Source organism: Schistocerca nitens, chromosome 8 (genome assembly GCF_023898315.1).
Source record: "Schistocerca nitens isolate TAMUIC-IGC-003100 chromosome 8, iqSchNite1.1, whole genome shotgun sequence".
Classification (NCBI taxonomy): domain Eukaryota; kingdom Metazoa; phylum Arthropoda; class Insecta; order Orthoptera; family Acrididae; genus Schistocerca; species Schistocerca nitens.
In genome coordinates this window covers 227,558,336-227,582,599 of record NC_064621.1, presented here as the reverse complement: position 1 = coordinate 227,582,599, position 24,264 = coordinate 227,558,336, and the positions used below count along the sequence as shown (strand labels likewise).

The following is a 24,264-nucleotide window of genomic DNA, read 5'->3' as shown; positions in this document are numbered from 1 at the left end:
CGACCATTGTCTACAGCACGCAAGTGTTCCACGGACTGTCATATCCAAGCATGGTTAAAAGTGAGTTGTGCTTGGCTCAGGGCGATTTGTGCTTGGATAGTTCAGTTGGTTGAGCACTTGCCTGTAAAAGACAGAGGTCCCAGATTTGTGTCCCAGTCTGCCACACAGTTTTAATCTACCAGTAAGTTCCAAATCAGTGCACACCCCACTCCAGAATGAAAATTCATTTATGAAAGAAGTAGATTTGTTTTTCTTATTTACAGAGATGATAAAACTGATTCTGGAGAAGAAGAATTAACACTAAAATATATGCCAGTGATGGGTAGAAAGAATTTTCAAGTTATGATAAAGCTATCTTAAAAATAATGCTATTGAGAAATGTGCCAGTTTTTTCTTTTCAGAACTCACCATGTCCACTAATACTTTCTTTGCATACATCTAAAATTTGGAATGCACTATGTCATTAGCAAATAATTCACTAACTTGTCCATAAAATGAAAGTTGAATGATTAGCAGTATATGGTACTCAAACTGAAATATAGCTGACAACAGTTAACTTGACATTAACATCCTTAACACGTCACAGAAAACATATTTCTAATTATATAGTCCCTAATGTAAAAACCGACAGCAATAAAATAGCTAACAGTAAGACACAGTTGAAATAAAACCAGTATTAAGAACAACTGCACATCCCATATAAAAGGTAAATCTAACTAGTATCCTTTGTGCTTTGGCCAGTACCTCCAAAACTAGAAACAACGAGATCAGAGCTTGTAGTCTATGTCCTACAGGAGCTAAAACTGTATCCTTCACTATGTTGGTAACTGCAAATGACAGCTGTCATCAATACGTGCAGATCAGGTCACTGGGTTTTCAGTGCACATAGTTAACTTTATGTTAACTTGTTATTTATGCCATTATCATTATATCAACATAATGTAAAAATGAGTGATTAAATAAATAATAATAAACTTCCTTCAGAACCTAAAACAAGAAACAGAAAGGACAATTAGATGTTAAAGTCCCAATAATCCCTGCCTACATCGAAAGTGATTTACAGAAGCTACTGAAAATGTAAACGAAGATTCCCTGACATGAGCTTCTCCTCCCCAGTATTAGTCGAGTCTTATAACTATTACTCCACCTCATTACTGTTGTGAGAACTGGGACATGTTACAGAAGAATTGACATGTTTCAATTCACAGCTCATGATATGATTTGTTGTTTACTTTTCTGCATATTAGCACCCAGATTATATGTTTCATGATAATTTTTTCAGGCACAACAGCAAGAATGACAGTGCAGGTCCTGGACCAGGCCAGTACAATGTGACTGGTCTTAGTGCAAAAGGTAAGTTTCTGATCACACACTTTCTTTGTTCATTTAGCACACCATCCTCAGATGAAATAAAAAAAAAGGAAAATAATGATTTTATGTGCTTCCCCATTCTAATTACTTCTTATGATGCCTAACGTGATACAATAAATCACAAAAAAATTCTTTAAACTGATTACAATGTACTAAGAATTACCTAATCATTGAAATCAAGTTGCACACTGCCATGCTGTGTTCAAAAATGTAAATATTGAATGCAATTATTGTAAACACAGATTAATAATTTATAGCATGTTAATCAAATCCATGAATGTGTCAAGCTGTTGTGCCAGCAGCACAGAATACCAGTTAGTGACCCACCTATTCTATGAAATAAATGAATATTTCAACTGTAATATAATAGTGTGACACTAATAACAAGCCCACTGTTTTGTTATATTGTGTTATATGTGTGACATTGTCAAGTTCTGTAATGGCTAAATGACAATAAAATTATTATTATCATCATCATCATCATCATCCATATAAAAGCAGATAAAAAGTGTAATTGAGGTATATAAGGAAATTTGCATACAACACACTTTTTTTAAAAAAATGTTCATTTCTGGACATATCATGGCATTATGCTTCTGTGAAGAAAGTACTCACTTCTGCTAAACCAATACTAAGTAATTTTCTGTAAAACACTTCTTATACTTTACATAACTGTATAGCCAAAGCCTAAAGATGTATAATTGTACACTTCTGAAGATACAGATTAATTTGTCAAAACCAGAACAGCAAAGTAACAATATATTTGCAACAAATGGCTGAATTCTATTCTGAAATATATACTACAATTGCCAAAAAATAATATCTATTACTAAGATAAGAAAGTTCATTTACATATATGTCAAAAAAATCCTTTGTTTTTGAGTCGTTAATGAAATTTGACATTCAATGGCTTTTCAGGTACAACCCAACAACTCCATTTACTTACACACACATTTGACTCATTGTATTCTAGAAGGTATTGTATCAGCAGGGAGACAGACTTGTCTTCAATGTGTCAATTATGTACATGTGCTACAGGTTATAAGTTAACTGAAAGTGCCCTGTTCAAACATGACAGGATATTTGTTTCATGAGCAGGAAGACATGATTGTTATGTATAGCCACACAAATTGTAATGGGCCCAAGGCTGCATAGCTGTATCAAACAGTGTTTCCAGACCAAAGATAGCTGAGTCATCTGAAACAATCACAATCACATTTTATGTTGCTTATCATTGCATACCGAGACAGCATCTATATCACCACAGACCGTGGATTGAGACAGTCTCAACCCACACATTTGCCACAAAATGTTAGGTATGCAGTTGTAATACTATAGTCTCACATCTGCTGCAGCCTCTTCCATATATACACATCAATTTCTGTTGAAAAAATGCACTATGGATCTTGACTTTTTAGGAAAAGTAGTAGGGTTAATTTAGGCAATGAGGTTCAATTAGTTAAATTGATCTGAGCAGGATGCTGCTTACTAGATGCCAATTAAATTTTGAAACAGTGTGCAGACATCCTGAAGAAGACAAGAAGGAACATAATATGGAAATGTGGGATACCAGGCAATAAAATATTAGTGTTGTCAAGCATCTGTATTGAACCAGTGTGAATAAGCACAACTGTACCAACAAAAGCTTTACAGCAAGTGAATGATGGAGAATAACAAATATTTATTGGCTGCTCAGAGAGTGAGATTCTCTGAAGGTGTTTGCCTGGACAACTCTAGAAACACACATTATACAGGAACAAGACTTATGAAAGACAATAGACTACCTCCTTCCAGGACATATTGATGGTACATTATGTAGAAGTAGGTAGTAGCAAGAGCTGAAGCCACAGCTTCTTCTCATGTGCCTTGCATACTTAGCTATGCACAACAAATTTGGGAGCATCTACAGGAAACCCACAACACTGTAGCAGCAAAGTGTGGAGCAAGTGGCAGTAACAGACATGATAAGTGCCCATTTCAAAGAAGTGAGCCATCTTGACCTTCCAAAGACTGTCACAGAACAGAACTCTATGTATAAGTGTATCCTGTCGTGAAGTGTTCTCCTGTATCTCATGCTTTCCTCTCATTGAATCATCTGTGGTACATTCTCCAGACACAATATCAAGGCTTGCACTAGGTCTTTTTGGTGACACTTTGTTCGTCAAACAAGTTCTCCCAAAAACATATGGCAACAAGAATTTTTTTGTTTAGCCATCATGTGCATTTTGGCATGGGAAAGTTTCTTCTAGAATGATTATGTTCCCTTTGAGATGCTATTTTACACTGGCACCTTTGCTCTATTTGTTTTAAACTGCTTCAGTTGTTCTCCAGAGACAGACCTTTTTCCATTTGAAAGTGGATGGCCTAGGGGTTAGTCATATGCCAAGCCCTATGCTGACAAACAGCTAATGGGCCATTACCAGAATACCTCTTCTTGCTGTAATGGTTTGCTTTTCTGTTCTACAAATTACTGTTGTGGAATGAAATGAAATGTACACAATTCTAAAACCAGTGACTGGAATTGTATCACACAGAACTACAATCACTCACATACAAAATCACATCACTCCCACATTTACTATCAAATACACAAATTTCTGTCAGATACTACAAAATTCTACAAAGATAAGCAATTATTTTTGATAGGTTCAGACACTACTGTGTCCCTTATCATTTGAATGATTACCACTATTTAAAATACCTTAATTTTGGACACTATTCCACTCAAAATGTGAATTCAGAATGGCTGTGTTGATTCCACATCCCATTTATGCAATTTTCTTGTAGTCACATAACATTCCAGTCATGTGTACTGCATTGTGAGAGCCGATGAAAATTTGGTAGTATACCATATATATGACTACATGTGACTATCAATGGAATTATACTGCAGACATAATCAGCATTAAGGAAAGAGTAAACACCTTACCATACCTCTATTCTAAAGAATCATAGTAAGGAATAAAAAAATGGTAACTCTTACAGGAACAATTGCCCTAAAGACACCCAATAATAGCTGCTGTTTATAAGATGCCACCAAAAACTTTCTGGCAGTTTAAAACAGTTGGGATTTACAGTAAAAATACTAATAATTTCATGTCTCTTTGTTTGTTAGGAAAGGACAGTCCTCCAGCTGCCACTCTTCATGGGCGCCCCAAGGACCCACGCCATGACAACACACCAGCTCCTGGTGATTACAATCCAGAAAAATCAGAAAAAGTAGTCCTTGACAACTCCCCGAAGTACACTTTTGGTCTGAAAACTCAGGTTGAGAAGCCTAGCACTACTCCAGGCAAGTAGTTTTTATATATCTGGCTTAAATATCCTGCTATTTCTTAACATTAATTGGAATATTTATATTGCCACCAAAAATAAATTTTAACGCTCGTTATATATATTATTGTTATATATATTATTGTTCATTTTTAATTTGGCAGTTCAAGAACAACTGACATTTCCATTTTTTGAGTAATTTCCTTCCATTCCATGTAGTAAACTCCATGACTAAACTGCACAGTAAGTAAAATTCCAAGTAGTATTCCCAGTGACTGCAACAGTTGGTAAATTACTTATTTGATTTTTATTATTTCTTGTAATCTAGAGCATGCTATTTGTCTATGTGTTCCAATTTTCTTAAGGAATCCTGCTTAGCTCCAGTACGTTTCTATCATTTCTACGGATGCAGAACACAGGAACATTTTCTGAAGATTAATATAAAGGAGTTTTATTTTCTGTTGTTACAGCTCCTAATGTGTACAACATTCCAACAGTGTTGGGTGCCACAAAGGAGGGTAACAAAAAGCAGGCTCCAGCATTCACCATTTCTGGGAGGCAGAAGGAACTTACTGATGACCGTATTCTTGTGCCAGGCCCAGGTACCTACAACGATGCACGGGCAGAAAACTACAAAGCACGCTCTCCAGCATACTCCATCAGCTCACGTTACCAGCTACCTTCAGACTCAACACAAAAGCCAGGGCCAGGGGCACATTCTCCAGAGAAGGTAAACAGCACACTACTAACACCTTAGGAAAACATATTTTAACTGTAAATAAACAACATCAGCAGCACAATTGAAGGGCAGTGCTTTGTTTACTAATTGAAACCATGACTACTACTGACTGAAGTCATTCATCTATAACAGTATGCATTCTTCATACAAGGTGTCTTTCTGAGAGCATTGTATAAAGACAACAAGTTATGTAAATGACTAAGTCCATCCAAAATAGTCATGGTTTTGGTAAGTAAAAACTCACTGTTTGATAAGTGACTGTCTGTTGTTGTTTGTCACCACTTGCTTCTAACAAACAGGGAAACCCATCAGTAACACAAGCATTTGATGTATGTTATGCTGTAATTAAGAGTCATCTGTGATTTCAGTAACACTACTGGGGGTTCGAGTCACCTAACAAATGTAACAAAGTTCATGAAATGTGCTTATTTTCTAAAAATGAAGATGTGCTTCAAGCATACATAAAGCTAGCACAGATTTTGTACAGAAACATAAGTAATCAGCAGCTTAATTCATAACCAACAATTACTTAACACAATGAAGAAAGAATTAACCTTTGTGACACACACAAACACACAGAAATCTTCAAACAGAACACTGTACAGCAATTGTTTTAAAGATCTAATTATGTGAAAAATGTTCATTTCTGAAAACTAGTTGGGACCCATAACTTATGTTTCAGCATTTACTTTTCAGTATACCAGAGAAGGTAAATATCACTGTCTAACTGGAACTGCCAGTAGTTCATAATAAATGCTATCAGAGAATAATTGTCCAAGAATGTGTATGAACAAATATATTATGAATTAAATCAAAGAGACCTCCTTTTACAATGTGTAGAATTACAGATGGAAGATAAGAATTTAATGTCCAGTGGAAATGAGGTCAATATAAGTGGAGCTCTAGGGGGGGTTGGAGAAGTGCAGAAAAGGGAACTGACTATGGACCTTTTCAAAGGAACTAGCCTGGTATTAACCTGAAGTGAATTTAAAAAACCACAGAAGGCTTAAATTTGGATGGTTGGGTATGGATTTGAACTGCTGTCCTCCCAAATGCAAGTTCAGTTTCTTAACAACTGTTCCACCTTACTTGGTTGGAAAATTAAAGAACTCTATTAATATTTATAAAGAAGGCAATTAATTGCCAATTCCTGCTAATGACTTTGAACAATTAATATAATCACCATGTATCACTATTTTAGAATACGTTTTAAACATTTAATTTAAAAAATAAATAAACAAGTAAAACCACCAGATTCCCCAAAGACACAACTTCCTTGTGAAGAGACAAAGTGATTGGCGCAGTATTAGAAAAATAGATTTGCATTTGAAAGTTGTTATACTGATACTTCATTACTTGAATGTTCTGCTACATGCCAAATAAGCTTAGGTAAAGGTATGTGCTGAATGTCATAATTTAATTTCTTCTCATTCTTTTCAGTGCTGATTTTGTAGTATGTTTTTAACAATCTTACTGTCAAAGATATATTAGCAAGCAGTGTGACACTATAGTGAAGGCAATAGACTAGTATTTGAGAGCAGAATGGTTTAAGTATCATCAGTTTTATATGGTTCTATTAAATCACTTCAGGTGAATACTGGGATCATTTCCTCAAGAAGGCCATGTCTAATTTCATTCCTCATCTTCTTTTAGCTAGTGCTACACCTCTCAATGATATAGATGGTGATAGGATATTAATCTTATCTGCCTTCCTTTTCTCTTCAGTGAGGTGTTAACATCCTCTCCCCTTCAAATACAGAAAAAGCAATGTGTCTGAGGTACTAAATCTCACTCACAATAATAATTAAGTTCTAGATAGGCTACTCATTCCTACAAATAAATTTTATGGAGTGAAAGATGTGAACTGTTCAAAACTCAATTATCAGTTTATTGTTCTACCTTCCACACATGTGCCTGCTTTTCGGGTTATAAATTCCGTTATCATCATTTCATTGTTTTTGTCATGAGTGAAGCTGTATTGCTAAAATGACATTCAATATTCATTTAGAAGTGTGATTTTCAAGTCTAATAAATACAGAACTAGTTAACATATCACATTAATTTTGTACTATTATTATAACAGTTAGTGAAATACCAAATACTTAGTACCAGCACAGTATAACAATACACCAATCTGAGAGGCAACTAATTAATTTGATTCCCTGTGCAAATGTATATTGCTTTTTTGTAATTGTATTATTGAATAACCCATTTATTGATTTAACCACAAGTACAAAATATGTTGAAATCAAAGAGCACAGTATATAGCCAGTAGACCCTGATAAATTTTACTGCACTAATCTTGCCTTGAATAAATTTGTACTAATTTTTGCAATAATGCTTTTGAACAAGGAATATTAAAAGAAAATTTCCAGAGATGAATGAGGTATGGAAATGTGTTCCATCAGCACTGACAGTTATATTAAAGACTAACTATGTAACTGCAACGGGTTGCACCAGGTAACCCTCAACAGGCCATGGGCCCCTGCTCATTCGTTTGGAATCAAGCACTCCCCATATGTGGGGACATCGAGGGCTGATTTGCTGGCTGAGCAGAAGCTGCAACTCTGTGGCCACAGGAGGGGCTCCTGCTAGGTAACGTAGCACTCTTAGTGGGTGCTTGCTGTTGGGTTAGGGTGCAATTTTCTGGCTTTGCTTTGACACATAAATGGGACAGGTTTGCTGCTGTGCTTGAGTGCTGAATGCAAAATGCTTCTATGTTTACAAGTTTGTTTCTACCCTTTCTTATTTTATAATTGAATTTTACACTGATGAGCCAAAACATTATGACCACCTGCACAACATGTTGGCCCACCTTTGGAACACAATACAGCAGCAATTATGTGTGGTATGAATCTGACAAGTCTTCGGCATGTTTCTGAAGGTATGATACACCAGATGTCTACACACAAGTTGCATAACTCCTGTAAATTACTGGTCAGTGGTATGGGTGCAGGGCTGGTGCCCAACAGCATTACAGATGTGTTCCATCAGGTTCAGATCAGGCACATTTGGTGGCCTAGACACCAACATGAGTTCACTATCATGCTCCTAAACTGCTGTAGCATGATCCTGGACTTGTAAGAGGAGCATTATCTTACTGTAATATGCCACTGCTGATGGGGAAAACATCAATCATGGAGGGATGCATGTAGTCTGCAATAATATTCATGTTATCCTAACTGTCATGGAGCCTTCAATTGCTACCACAGGTCACATGGGAGCCCAGGTGAATGACCTCTACATAATAACACCGTTCCCACCATCCTGCTTCTCTGATGTGGCATATGTTTTGTGTAGCCATTCGCTTGGACAATGGCATATCTGGACACGACCAATAACCTGGTGTAATGGGCATGTAATTCATATAACCAAGTGATATGTTTCCATTGATCCATGATCCGAATGAAACAATCCTGTGCCCACTGCAGTCATAACTGATGATATCATTTGGTTAACAGGGGAACATGTAGGGCTCACCTACATAATAACTGTGTCTGCACTAGATTGTGTTTTGGTATTACATTTGTCACAGATCACTGCATATGCTGCTTTACAGAGTGGGCAAGTCTCCAACCTTCACATTCCATGAATAGTGTTGATGTTGACCATCTCATCATCTAACCGCAATCATTCAATCTGTTTCCACAAATGCTCGCAAACAGCCAACCAGCTTCACCATTTCCAAGTGCAGGGCCATAACAATCAGCCTTTTTTCAAAGTCACTCATTAAGTGGATTTCCCTGCTTTCTGCCCTTATGGCCACTAGAATGATTCCCCAGTCATCTTTGGTCCATTCATTTGTGTTCCTTACCACATCACATGCTCGCAAAGCCACCAGGTGACAATGAGTCTTGTGATGGGCAGCAGTCCTAATGTTTTGGCTCATCAGTGTATATTGGTGAGGGAATTGGTGTTTTCTATGTAACGGAAAGTATCATTGCAAAGAACTTCAAGCATAAAAAAGTACAACTTAAATGGGTATAATATCTCTGTTGAAAATTTTATGACTAGTGGCTTATTATTCCGCATCCTAAATACAGTGTGTAATGCACACTGGTAAACAACTGAGGTAAGAGTTAGTTTTAACATCAAAGAAACAGAAATCTTGTCATCCCATTGATTAGAATTATTTTTGCCAAGGCATGCAACTCTGATGTCTTCAGGACTTGTACTTTCTATCTGTTTGTCAAGCACTTACAATACATGGTGGGAAAAAAAATAGGTTTCAGCAAATCTAGTATAATCCAAATCATGGGAGCCAAACCCAGAGAGCAGTTACCTTCTAATTCTAACATCTCTAATGTTGGTTTTTGATGGATCTCCATGGCAAGACTGCGAAACAAGTATTTAAATTCAGATGAAGTCACTTCTGCTCACATCAAATATGTTTTGTGACAGTACCTATCACTGGCTGTTGCAGGTTGTAACAATGGACAAATGAGCCACTATTTAAGTCCAGTGCTAGACAGTAAAATGTGAGCAGCCATGGTATTTCAAGCCATCCACATTATTAATGACACTGCAATGCTATCCTGCCATGAGGCCAAGAGAGAGTTGTAAAATCTACATATTGAAAATCCTATGACTGGCAGAGAAAAATAGTTTATGGCACAGTCTTAAAATTCTCTGTGAAAAGGTAGTCAAAGCCAGTGATAGTGGTGAGCCATTGCCATTCTACCAGTCACTTCATATTATTTACTGCTATATAACTTGTAAGAGCTGGTCACCATGTATTGGATTAATATGATTGTTTCAGGAGAGAAGTACTTAACCACCAACTTCAGTCTGTCTTTTAAGGCACTTTTTTAAATTAGATGTAACACTTCAGAGCTGAACAAAGTTCACAGATGGCTGTCCTTACGGTCACATGGATACAACCAAATCATTATTTTATATATTTGGATTTCCATCATCTCTTTGACTGTTAGCTGCTATCCTAATGAAGACAATAACGTTTGATACAGTAAATCCAGTTCCGGCACAAAAAAGTGTGCTTACAGTGCACGGTTATTGCCACCAATGTAAGAGAATGTTATGATCTATTAGGGAAGTTGTTGTCCTTTGGAACATTCTTAAATGTAGTTTCAAAATACCCATAATCACCTTAAGAAATGCTTACTTCTTAGAAATGAAGTACACCAAGATCACACTCGATGATAACTGCAATCTGAAACAATGGTTTGTGGCAACGAAAGCTGCTGGAGGCCAAGTATGTTAAGAGACTGCATGAAATAGCAATTCTAATTAGGCCCAAAAGAATTAACCTTTCAATATGTTAAAATTATCACCATGTGTCTGATACAATGAATTAATCCTTATGTGTTTGTGATGCTCTAATGAAAAGATGAAAGAAAAGGTAGTGAGTGGGTTATTTGATTTTCTTTTAATTTGACCCCAAAATAAGTGTGGGATGAGGAAAGGAACATGTGTACATGCATTATGAAGACTCAGAGGATAATTTGATAATGTAAGTATTACTTTTCTAGTTATTTAAATTAAAGAACAAATTCCAGAAACAGATACCAAAATTATCAGATACCGACTGGTATATTGAGAGAACCATTGGGGAGTAAAGCAAATGATTATAGTGGACACTGCAAGGATGGCAGCAGCACTGGAAGCAGAAATAAAGATAAGTGTGGTACCAACAACAATACCCAAAACAAAAAAAGCAGCAATATCCAATGTGTTAGTACAGAAAATACATCTGTAACAACCACACTCCAATTTTCATCTCTGACAATGACCTGTGCCTATTTCAGAGCCATTATTCATATACATTATACTGGCTTTTTGATGACATGTGCTGAACATATGACAAAATAACAAATGATGTGAAAGGATAGATTTAAAAAAATCTACTCACCAAGCAGTGGCAAAAGAAAATACATTTAAAGGTATTAAATTATGTAAGCTTTCAGAGCCAGTGGCTCCTCCTCCTGGCAGAAGGGTTGAAGGGGAAGGAAGAGGGGTGAAGGAATAGAACTGATGACGTTTAGGGAAAGCGACAGAGTTAGAAAAAGTCACCCAGAAATGAAGTCACGAGAGACTAACCAGATTGGATGAGAAGTGAAAATAGCAAATGAGTTTCACTTTGTCTCCATCAAAGTATACTTGGAACAATGATGTTGACTATCCTACATCCTTTGGAAGCAATAACAAATCAGCCAGTGAGCTATAAAAAGACTGATTACTAGCACTAATAAACAATGAAAGCTCTGCAGCTACAAAATAATTAAGTATTTCAGGAGGGTATGCTTGGAGCATTCCATATAAGAAAGGGAGGATTTAAATTTTAAGCAGCTAGATGGAGCCATTTTCCTAGGCAAAAGGGATGGAAGCAGATCAGCACTACAAAAATGAGATAGGCTTAAAAAAGCCAACATACTATATTATAAATATGAGCAGTATAGAAAAAAATCATCAAGTGAGAGATGAGGCCAACAGAAAATCAAAAGAGAAATGAAAGCTGAAGGTCACAAAAGAAAAGGTAGCGTGAGAAGCCTAAAGTAAGCACTATAAGGAAAACACAAACTGATAGAAGGGAGATCAAAAGAGAAAGGAAAAGATAAGGAGCAGTAAGAACATGAGAATATAATGATGAGGTTCCTTAGAGGTCTCAGCAGCGAAATTTGCCACATACTAACACTATTGCATACATCTGAGCTGGTATCTGTAATGTTCCAGAACCAATAATGCACTTCTTCGTTGTGTAATCAACACACTGTGTGTGTGAAGAGAGGGGGAGGGGGGAGGACTAGCAGATGGGAGGGAGTGTCCAAAATAGACTTGTGTGTTTATGAAAAGCTGGAATGCAGAACACAATTTAAAAATAGAACCTATTACAATTTAATGTAGCTACAGAGTAAATTTTTCCCAACAAATATACAGAATGATTATAATTAAACTTTCAAACCACTGTAGAAATAGCACCACTGGTCAGAATGACATCAAATTGCAATGGAATATTATTGGAGAAGGGGGAAAAAGTATGGCAGAAGAAAAATAAATAGTTACAATACATGGCCCTGTAAGCATCATAATTTAATAGTGGTCGACTACAAATGACAAATGAATCGTACGACAAAGCCTAAGGTGTATGTTTGACATTAAACAAACTGTACTATTCAGCATGCATGGGTGTACAGACATGATACTGTTAGTTACATAAGTCCATCCACCACTGCAAGGTCATATCACATCGGATAGGAAAAATCAGTTTTTAATTGTCCTAAGGCCAAAAACCGCATAAAAAGCATCAATTACATTGGTTTTTAATTGTCCTGGAGCCAAACACTGCATAAAAAGCATCAATCACATCAGTTTTTAATTCACCTGAGGCCTAAAACCGCATAAAAAGCATCAATCCAAATCAGATGGGATTATTAATTTCCGTGTGACTGGCACAAAACATGTTCAAATGCTGTCCACCATTTTCTGCAACAAGTTGAAATCAAGAAACAGCATGTTTCACATCTGATCAAAGTGTTTCTGGGGTCACGTTCAGAATGTGCTGCACAATGTGTGCCTTCAACGCTGCTAAGTTTGCAATCGGAACACTGCACACAACATCTTTCAGATACCCCACAGCCAGAAATCACACGGATTAAGATAAGGTGATCGGGATGGTCAGGCTGTAGGGAAATGGCGGCTGGTAATTCTAGCATTTCCGAAATGGTGCTTCAGCAGCTGCTTAACTTCATTTGCAGTGTGTGGAGGTGCACCATCTTGCATAAAATGATCCCATCCACACTGTTGGAGACCTGGAATGATGTGGTTGTGCAAAAGATACTCAAAGTGCTTACCAGTGATGGTACAGGTAAAGAATCAGAAGCACCTGTCTCATATGGCCATATGATAAATGATGCCGTAAACCCGCACCACACAGTGACCTTTTCAGGATGAAGTTGTGCTGGTTAATTTGCATGTAGATTTTCCGTTGCCCTTATTCAACAATTCTGTGTATTGACATATCCCGTCAGATGGAAGTGGGCTTCGTCTGTCCACAAAATCTTCCACGGCCAATCATTGTCGACTTCCATGTAAGCAAGAAATTCTAAAGCAAAGGTCTCTCTTGCTGGCAGGTCAACAGGAAGCAACTCGTGCACATGGGTAATTTTGAATGGAAAGCAAAGAGGGATGTTTCGAAGCATTTTACACACCATGCTCATGGGTATGTTCAATGCTCGGGCAATCATTCACGCACTACACGTTTGCACACCACCACTTGTCTCCTGCTGCATTGCCGTGGTCACTGCTTCCACTGATGTTAAATCAGTTCGTTTCCTCCCTCTACCAGGCTGGACACCAAAAGAACCAGTCTTTTTGAATTTCCAATCATTTTCTCCAGACTCGTGGCAGTCATCGGGCCAACACCTTTTTTCAAACCCTTCAGTGTCCGGAACTTTTGCAGAGCAACATGTTCACAGTCATCATTCTTGTAATACAGCTTTACAAGCAGAGAATGATCCTGCATTGAGACAGTCATGGCAAATGTCTCAGACGCGAAAGAAGGAAAAGCTGTATACCCAGTGTGTTTATACCAACTTCAATGGGTCGTGCACATGAAAGGTCTTTTCATTTACGTATTCTGCCACATACAGTGCCACCTATTGATCAATTTTCACACTATTTTTTTTCTTCTGCCATACTTTTTCCCCTTTCTCCGATAATATTCCATTGCAATTTGACATTATAATGACCAGTGGTATTATTGGTAATTTCAAAGAATGATTGCCTATTGAAGTCGGAGGGGTCCAAATGATACATATCAAACGTGGGATAGTAAATCAATTATGGAAGTCTCGTGGTGGGGGTTATGAGTATGTTTGAATTTGTCACTACAGCAACGACAAAAGAAAAGCGTTAGAGAAGCACTTGTAAATTCAAAGGAGACGACATATCTTATTCGTCATCGGTGTTATCGTCTTGTGACAGTCCGTGTGATGTATAAGTTACAGGGGCAATTTCTTTTTTCCTGCAGCCAGGGTAAACTCTGCCAATATCACGCATGAATATCGGTAGAGTGTCGCATGTGTCGACTTTCCTCTGCAAACGCAAGTTGTGGAAGTATAGGTACTGGAACAAGTACAGTTCGTCTCTTTGTCCTGGATGCCCTTCTCTTTTTATGGTAGACTTGACAGACTTCCACAGCCGCTCAATATTCTGGGTGTGGACACTGGCGTCATCCAAAGAGACGAACTCCACAGAATGGTTCATGAATTCGTGGTCGAACCCTTCAGCTTTTAGAGTCTTGTACAACTGAAACCCATCTGCGATGACTTTTGTTCAAGGCAGTATGAAGTGTTTTATGAGACCCACTAAAGTCACCTTGTCTCGGGACAATACCCTCACAACTTGCGCGACTCTCTTTCTATCCCACCAATTCCAAAATATGATCTATTTCACTTTAATAAGGTCGTCCTTTCTGGTTCTTTCGTCTAGCAATATGAGATTCGTCTACTTCTACAATTTTATCCTCTCCGACAATTGGCACACTATCATTCGTCACTACCACGTAACAGACTTCTCGGCGAAACCCGAAACAGTCACACGCAGAATTTGCAGATAACCTCTTTCTGATGCTGTGGCTTCCAACGTGTAATCTCGAATCCAGCACGACACAAGAATTACACTCGCCTGAATGAATAATTTGGAGGACTCGAACCACGTATTTTTCCTGATTCTGGTTTGCTTCCGCAAAGTCCGCAATGAAATTTCAATGGTATCTCGGTGTTGACACTCCTCTTACGAAGTTTTACAGACTTCGCAGCACCACAGTCCCTCCTTTCCTCGTCTGGCAGAAGTCCATATTTGCAGCAAAAAGTCAAACATTTGTCTATGCTGGATATGCACGGAATTAGTGTTGTCCATGTGAGACAATCCGCAGAAGAAACGTGAGAGTCAGCAGACATTATACTCGCTATCAACAGAAACTGTGTAGGTTTCCCGATTAAATCATAAATAATTACGGCGCGAATGTAACGTACACGAACTAAAGGAACAACGGAAAAAAAATGACGATCACAAATAATTCATCACAACGCCCGCTATGCGACTTCGATAATCGATTTACTATCGCACGCTCGATATGTATCGTTTGAACCCCACCGACTTCAATAGGCAATCATTTTGAAACTTTAATTATAATCACCCTGTACACTGATGAATTTTTTGAGGTGAGCAAAAGGCACAAAAACTACTTCAACTGTTTACCTAGTTTGACACAAAATTATATAATACAAAGCCATATACACAGTCCTAAAACTAATTATCTGGTGCATCCTACTCCTGCCCTCAAATCTTATAGTGACCAATTTCATAAAACTTCCACTGAATTCTTCACAAGATTACATGGAATCCATAATAAGATGTGTTACCATTAACATGGCAGAGCAGCATCATCTACTGTGTTGCCATCCAGGATTAAAAATTGACAAATAATTAAGTAAAGTGTCTACTGAAACTTCCTTGCAGATTAAAACTGTCATAATCCAGATATGTATACAGGAGAGCTTCTGTGAAGTTTGGAAAATATAAGAGAAACTAGCAGAAGCAAAGTTTTGGTGATGGGTCTCAGATTCTTAGTTGAGTTCAGTGAATAAGGACATTCCCCATTAATGCTAAGGATCTCGATTAGAGTCCTGTTCCAGCACAAAATTTAATCCGCCAGGAAGTTTCAAAACATTTCACACTCCACTGCAAATGAAAGGTTAACTCGGGGAAGTGTATATCAGTATTCTCGCTACTAAGTTTGCTTTATCAGGCTCCAATCAATTGTAGAATTATTGGTTTAGGAATCAGCAAGTACTGGTAAATCACTCAATATAATTTAATTATGTCTTGAAGTCAGTTCTACCTTATGTCCTAGAATTTTAACTTAAAAAAAAAAGGTTGGTTTTGTTCAATAATACAAAGAGTGTTAAGTGACTGTCATTGAATCTGAACCTCCCTATGACAAAAGAAAAAGCCAGTTAACTAATTAAAACTGCAAAACTTCAGTAATTTTTGCCAATGAAATAGTTGTGGAATTAACAATAATAATGGTCAAAAGTGACTATAGTGGTGTGGTCTCTATCTGAAGATCAGGGTCTTTTCAAGCACTACAACCATTGAAACTTATGTAATGTATCTAATGATTTACTCAGCTGGACAAAATAACTGTTTCCCACTTGTCTGTCTAATAAGAGTAACGAGAAACTCACCTAAGGGCCAGCTGGCCAGGGATTAACCATTTTAGTGCCAAATATGATGTTATCATGATCCAGATTTTGGGCGAAAAATGCCAGTAACGATCTGATCGTGATGGCCTTCTAGTTCATTTTTTCCGCGCTTGAAGGCAAAGATGTTAGTATTTCCTAGCGAAGGAAGGTCGAAGGCCCTGCATATCGATCTTCTGATCGATTGTCAGTGCGATATGTCGATTAAAATAAACTTCTCTGGTGTTGTTTATTTACCGACTATTTCGCGGCAGCAAGGCATCGTCAAGTAAGAAGTTGCGGTTGGATGCGAGTGATTTAGGCAATAATATGGCAAGCAGTGAAAGTGAAGATGAATTTGCAGAAAGTGTATCGGATTATGAGATGTCCGGTGGAGAAGAGGACTCGTTGTTTTCTCCTTCAAGTGACGATTGTGCGTCAGCAAATGACGACGACCAAACACAACGGGTCTAGTGCAGCAGGGGATACAACCCGACGGCTTTGAACAATGACGTCATTCCTTAGTCATAGATCTTAATGTCTTCACTTCGAGGCATAGATAATAAAGCAGTTCTGTGTTCTAATAAGCACTATCATTAAAATAATTGAATGTTAATCTAAAAGCGATCGCTTGATATTCGGTGCATCATTAAATGTGTGATTTAATTAACTTAATTGTTTGTTTTTTATTCGTCCGGTACTTAATATTTTTCGTAATGATATTGAGGTAATGTGGATTGTGTTTTTTGGCTTATTTTTAAAAAATCTCACGAGATAGGATAAACTGATCCTACTTTATTCAGCAATCAATAAAAAAACTAAACTAAAACATAACAGCTTTTGCTGTTATCTTTCCATTTCGTTTTTTTTACTCATTGCTTAATAAAGTAGGATCAGTTTATTCTATCTCGTGAGATTTTTTTTTTAAAAAGCCAAAAAACACTATTGCTTAATAAAGTAGGATCAGTTTATTCTATCTCGTGAGATTTTTTTTTTTAAAAAGCCAAAAAACTCTTATTACGTACTGAAGGGAGCTAGAACACTAAGAAGAATCGCTTCTCGGCTTTTGACAAGATATTGCTTAATAAAGTAGGATCAGTTTATTCTATCTCGTGAGATTTTTTTTTAAAAGGCAAAAAACAGTTATTAGGTACTGAAGGGAGCTGCTTAATAAAGTAGGATCAGTTTATTCTATCTCGTGAGATTTTTTTTTTAAAAAAGCCAAAAAACACTTATTACGTACTGAAGGGAGCTAGAACATTAAGAACAATCGCTTCTCGGCTTTTGACAAGATATTGCTTAATAAAGTAGGATCAGTTTATTCTATCTCGTGAGATTTTTTTTTTTAAAGTCAAAAAACACTTATGCTTTTGACAAGATCAATGTTTATCTCTCTCGCATTCCTTTGTTTCTCAACATTCTCCTCAGCTCTTTCATCTCTGTAATACATGCTCTCTGGCGACTTGTGACGTCATTGTTCAAAGCCGACGGGTTGTATCCCCTGCTGCACTAGTCCCAGCACAACTGAATTGCAGTGCAAATACTTTCGTTGAAATAATGGATGAGGCATCAGACAATCCGCCCCCTCCAAGCTTTAGGGTCTAGTGAAGCAGGGGATACAACCCGTCGGCTTTGACGAATGACGTCATATATTACTCATAGATAGTAATGTCTTCACTTCGAGCCATAGATAATGAAACAACTCTGTGTTTTCGATAAGCGGTATCATTATACTTTAAAGAAATTGAATGTGATTCTAAAACAGATCGCTTCATATTGCTGAAAACATTCCTCGTGTGCTTTTATTAAATTAATTGGTTGTTTATAATTCATTCGGTACTTAGTTTCATTCTTGGTGATATTGATGTAATTTGGACTATTAGTTTCTTATTTTAGAACAATTTTTAGTATCGCATTTTCGTTTGTAGGTATGGATTTATCAGTTGCAATGAACCTTGATGGTTTACGAGAGGCTATGGGCGGAGACATGTTGGCCACGATTTGTGTTTTGCAAATGTGTCGTCTCATTGCCGAATATGTTCCATGTCGCGAGTGCGGCGAACATATGCGCCTCACAAGTGTATCTCGTCGCCGTACTCACGACTAATTCGTATGGCGCTGCAGCAGAGATAGGTTGTGGCGATCCATTAGAAGAGGAACGTGGTTCGAAAAATCTAAGGTCGCCTAGTAGGGCATTATGAAAATCACTTACTGTTGGTGTTTGAGATATCCTTTGTGGCTGTGTGTGGATGAATGTCGTGTGAGTAAGCGTATAGTTGTGGATTGGTATTCTTTTTGTAGGGAAGTGTGTGGGGAGTACATGAAGTACAGGGGACCGGGTGTTATGGTGGAAATTGACGAATCACATTTTGGCAAAAGGAAGTACAACAGGGGGAAACCTCCGGTGGGGTTATGAGTTTGGGGGGCAGTATTTCAGGTCAGCAGTGTGACGATGTAGTGTTCAAAGTAGTGACCACTCGAAGGAAGCAAGTTTTGGTCAGCTTAATTGAAGATCGTCCGCCCCTCGTGGTCTCGCGGTAGCGCTCTCGCTTCCCAAGCACAGGGTCCCGGGTTCGATTCCCCGCGGGGTCAGGGATTTTTCCTGCCTCGGGATGACTGGGTGTTGTTGTGTCGTCTTCATCATCATCATTCATCCTCATTACGGTCGGAGGAAGGCAACGGCAAACCACCTCCATTAGGACCTTGCCTAGTAAGGCGGTGCGGGTCTCCCGCATCGTTCGCCTACGCTCTGTAAAGAAGCATGGGACTTCATTTCCATTTTTTAAATTGAAGATCACGTTACAGAGGGTTCCATTGTAATTTCAAATGGGTTTCCTTCATATAGGGATTTAGGGTAAAGGGGTTATCAACATCTCATAGTAAATCACAATATTGAGTTTAGATCATTATCCTCAGGGGATTGCACACATAGTATAGAGGGTTGTTGGCCAGCTGTGAAATCTCTTGTAGGGAAAGAGGAACGCCAGATTTCCGCACTTAAAAGTCACCTAGACGAGTATTCGTGGAGACATGCTATTCCCCGAACATATTGCCTGTTTAAATGTTTTATTAAACACGTTGGGCAAATGTACCGTCTGAAATATGTTAGCGAAGTTCACATTAGGATGGGGGTTGGGGTGTGTGTGTGTGTGTGTGTGTGTGTGTGTGTGTGTGTGTTCGTTGTGAATGTGGGTATGTGGTTTTTGTTGATGCCTTTCTAGGCGAGCTTCGGTTATTTTAGGAAGTACCCGTCTTTTTCATTTTCTTCTTTTACTGTATTTGACCATTTTGACGTATTTCGTTGTTGTATTACACCAATACGTAAGTTTTTATGTAGTCCAGTACGTAACAGAAATTTCGCAGCTGTTGTTCTTCTTTCGTTTCCCAGCACAAGTATCGGTACAGATTTTTTCGAATCTGTACTAGCAATATTGAAGATGAAACGGCCGACACAACTGAAATTTCTATCCCGTCCTTCAGTTGACCTTCACACTGCATATTCGAAAAGAACGACATATGTAACATTGATGAGATTTACCAATATATGTCAATTGGAGTGCAGGATACAAATGTTGTGTATAGCTACATAGCTCAAGTAATGAAAGGGATACAATTAGCATCTAAGGCAAAAAAAAAAAAAAAAAAACCTGTACTCCGTAGTGAAGTACAGGATACAAATTGTATATGTGTCATCGTATTGCCTCTTCGCGTAGTTCAACTGAGGTATAGGTTGCAAATGTAAAATTTGTATCCCGTGCTTCATTTAGGGTTTAGTAAAGCAGGGGATACTTAGTTCCGCTGAACAACAGGACACTAATGCTAGTGAAAACGAAGAAATCGACGTACGCAAACTTGTAACCAGTACTGCGCTTAAGCAATACAGCTCGAATGAGGTTCGAGATACAACTTTATATATATACGACGTGATGTAGTCTATGCTACCAATATTTTACATCCATTTTCTCCCCTACATTTTCCAGAGAAATAATACGATACAAACACGCGATATCCTTGACGAGAAAATACTACTGGCCTTTATGTATGTCAACTATATTTTTCGTCTCTCGTATTCCTTTGTTTCTGAACAGTCTTGTCAGCTCTTTCATCTGTGTACTAAATGCTCTCTGGCCAATTTTGACGCCATTGGTCCAAGCCGACGGCTTGTATCCCCTTCTTCATTAGACACAAGCTTTGTTTATGCAGAACTACCAGGCCCTAAACATATACCAGCAAACGTCACACCAATTGATTTTTTCAATTTGTTCTTTTCGCAGCAGCTTCTTACGATTATGGTGACTACCAGATACGCTCGCCAGGTGATTCAGTCAATGCATTTACCGCCAAACTCGAGAATCAAACAGTGGCAACCAACAACTGTAGACAGGTTTCAGTTGTTCTTACATTTTGTAGACAATTCGAAACTTCGCCCTCCTGTTCACCCATTATATGATCCAACAGCCAAATTTCAAGTGTTGGTGGATATTGCCAACAGTGTTTTCCGTCGCCACTACAGACCAGGAACTGAGCGTTGATAAAAGTCTTGTTGGGACAAAGGCGCATCCACAGCTAATCCAGTACCTCCCCAATAAACATCATCACAGGTAGGGAGTCAAATTTTGGATACTATGTGATTCAGTAGTAAATTACTGCCTAGCGTTTTATGTATACCGTGGTGCAAAAAGTTATGATCACAAAAATGAAATAAAAGATAATGAATGGCCTGAGATATGTAGTAGTAATAAAAGTAATAGCTCAACGTGAAAAAGGATTACCATGTGTTCTGTGATAACTTTTTTACATCTATTCTTCTGGCAGAAAAGCTGTGTTCAGTTGGCACTTATGTAATAGGAACAGTTAGAAGAAACAGAAAATTCCTGCCATGTGGTCGTCTGTCGAATTATGCTGTGGGTCAGCTAAAGTTTTTCAGGATATCGCTTATACTTCTCTGTGGCTTCAGACAGAGGAAATCACAGAGAAACCCAGTCCTCCTTGTGAGTACATCATCCTCTGCTACATCAGAAAAAACAATTCGCAACAGACAGTTGGTCAAGAAACCAGATGTAATTTTTGAATATAATAAGTATATGTATGGCATTGTCTCATTTGATATGATGGCATACTGCTATTTAGAGGAGAAGAGAATGTCAAGATGTGGAAGAAGGTAGCATTCAGCATAATAACTAGGATGTTCCTGAATGCATATGAATTTGTGTAAGGAAAGCCTACACTCCAATGACAAACCATTGACATGGCTGAAGTTTAACAGCATAGTCATTTGCAAACTTTCTCAACAGTGGTTTCAGGGAAGGGCTGCAACCACAAGTGCAATTGATATAAATGTACCTACTCCAACAGTATATGGTGTAGAGACTCTTCCAGGGAGAAAGGAATGCTACTGCAGTGTTTGTTGCAAGAAAGGACAGCATTCTTCATGTGTTGGTCAGCAGGTGTGCAAGTAGTTGTCATAACTGCAACATTTGTCAGTGATTTATGACAGAAGACATTCAGAGCAAAACAATTTTTTTGTAATGTTATGTTCTTTTTGATTTTTTCTTAGTGTAATAAAAATTTTTGTATTCCTTTATGATGTTTTTGTTAAGGAAACGACAGAGATTCCATATATACCTGAATTTTTTGAGTATATCATAATTTGATGGGTCTCAGAGTAAACTGAAATCAATGTTTTAATTTTTTTCAGTAAACCCCATCATGAAAATTTTTTTCTCTGAAAATATGTTCTTTAGCAATGTGTATTGCACATATTACTGTAGCCAGTAGCATTCTCTAAAAATTTAAAAAAAATATACATTCCTTTATGCAACAGTTTAGATTTTATTGCAAGTATGGGAGAGGTCCGCATTTTACTGTAAAATCGCATGACACTTTTAACATGATCTTTTGAGAAAATGTCTGGCACTGAAAGGATTTAAAAGAATATATATATATTTATTTATTTATTTATTTCACTGTGTAAGTTTTCCTTCCTTTTTTAACAGAATGCTATTGTGAGTTACCAGTATGCCATATTTACCCAATTACCAAAATAAAATTGCTTATTTATTTCCATTTTGGTCTGCATAATATGCTGCAGTTTTTAAAGTGAAATGTCCAATTATTATTCTTATAGGTGAAGCTGGACGCACTGCCAAACTACAGTTTTGGCATCAAGCATTCTCCTTACCTTGGGTACCTGAAGGGGCAGATGGTGTAGAAAATCCAACCATGTGTGATTTCAATATAAGAGGCCTTTCATCTATTTATATGTATGACTCTTCAAGGAAGCTACTGTACTGCAAATATTTTAGCTGTTGTTTTTTGGAGAACTATTAATTTAACTTGTGGAATGATATTTTCAGCAATACGACAAATTTCATTCTGTAATGTGCCTCAGAGTGAGCTTATGTTTAGCAAGATAGCTTATAACAGCAAATCGTATATTAAATATCAACTGCAGTTTGCTTAGTTTAGCTAACCTGCTATAAGCAGTATCATTCAGTATTAAAGAAATATATTCATCTTTCCAATTTGTTATTCTATATACTTTGTCATACATAGTTAGAAGGGTGAAATCCATTCCTAAATGTCTTTTACTGCAGTAGAACTCCACTACAGAACAGTAGTAAGGCATGGAACTAATGAGATTATTTGCAGGGAAGTCCTTTGGTTTCTTGCTAAAACACAAACAAGCACTTTTGACATTCAGTAGATACTGACAAAGCTTGCACACAAGAGCTGCTATGAATGACTCTATTGCTAAAATATTTGTAAGTAGGCGAAGCACATCATTTGGAAAAAAAAAAATGTATGGACTTCATAAAAAAGCCTTTGAAAGTATATTTTTATAGATGAACTTTTTGTCTACTAACTATTAATGAAGGAAAATATTTGTAAAATGTGTGTACTTGGGTAAAATTCAGGACATATTAATAGCTGTTCTGTTGCCACTGTTATTTACACTGTGTTAAATTTAATGTTATATACACTGTTATCTTGTAATATTGAACTGTCATTTACATTTCTCATGTTACATAGAAATCATCCATCCATTCTGATTTATCTACTGTATTTGTTAGTGTAACAAGATGAGGCTTCAGTAACACATATCCTAACAAGTCAGGAGATCAATTTTAATACTTGCTGTGAATTATGTTCTGTTTTATAACACTGCAGGTGAAGGACTTCTTGTCAATGAAGAGTTCCTTTTGTTCAGAATATTCTGATGGCTTGTTACTTATATAATATACTGTTAAGTTTTGCATATTGTTATTGATGTTTGTGACTATAGGAAAGATTATGCCAAAATGTGATGCTCATTTCTGTTAATAACAATAAAGTCATTGCTAAATTTCAGCTAAACTTTATTTTTATACCTTTACCACAATTACATAAAATAATACACTGTACACTTTTAATTAATACTGATTGTTGTAAGACAATCTTGAATTATATTTTTCCACTTTTCTGAATATTGAGAAATAAAGTGTGAAGATTGGTTTGAATATCACAATTCTGTACTAGACATGGTCTTGTAATTGTGTGCTCATGTCTTCCTCAGATCTATTAACTTACTTACTCAGCCTTTTATAGGGAGGCTTACTGTTTAATATGGAATCCAAACATTGCAAAATAGATTTTTTCTCGTACACATTCCACTGCATGAACAGAAGGCAGCAATAAATA

At 37.3% G+C, this 24,264-nt stretch overlaps 1 protein-coding gene across 3 annotated transcripts in view; it reads left to right on the top strand.

Annotated features, from left to right (window-relative positions):
- Window positions 1–23,934, top strand: part of LOC126199330 (outer dense fiber protein 3) — a 123,532-nt gene extending 99,598 nt beyond the window's left edge. Inside the window, exons 4-8 of one of the 3 annotated variants that reach the window (XM_049936179.1) lie at window positions 1,283–1,353; window positions 4,487–4,663; window positions 5,241–5,374; window positions 7,844–7,978; window positions 22,712–23,934. In XM_049936179.1, the coding sequence (XP_049792136.1) occupies window positions 1,283–1,353; window positions 4,487–4,663; window positions 5,241–5,374; window positions 7,844–7,978 (517 nt within the window). In that variant the 3' untranslated portion in view covers window positions 22,712–23,934. Of the gene's footprint in view, window positions 1–1,282; window positions 1,354–4,486; window positions 4,664–5,114; window positions 5,375–7,843; window positions 7,979–22,711 lie in introns of all 3 variants that reach the window. The other 2 variants (XM_049936177.1, XM_049936178.1) reach the window with 2 other exon arrangements.
- The last annotated feature ends 330 nt before the right edge of the window (window positions 23,935–24,264 follow it).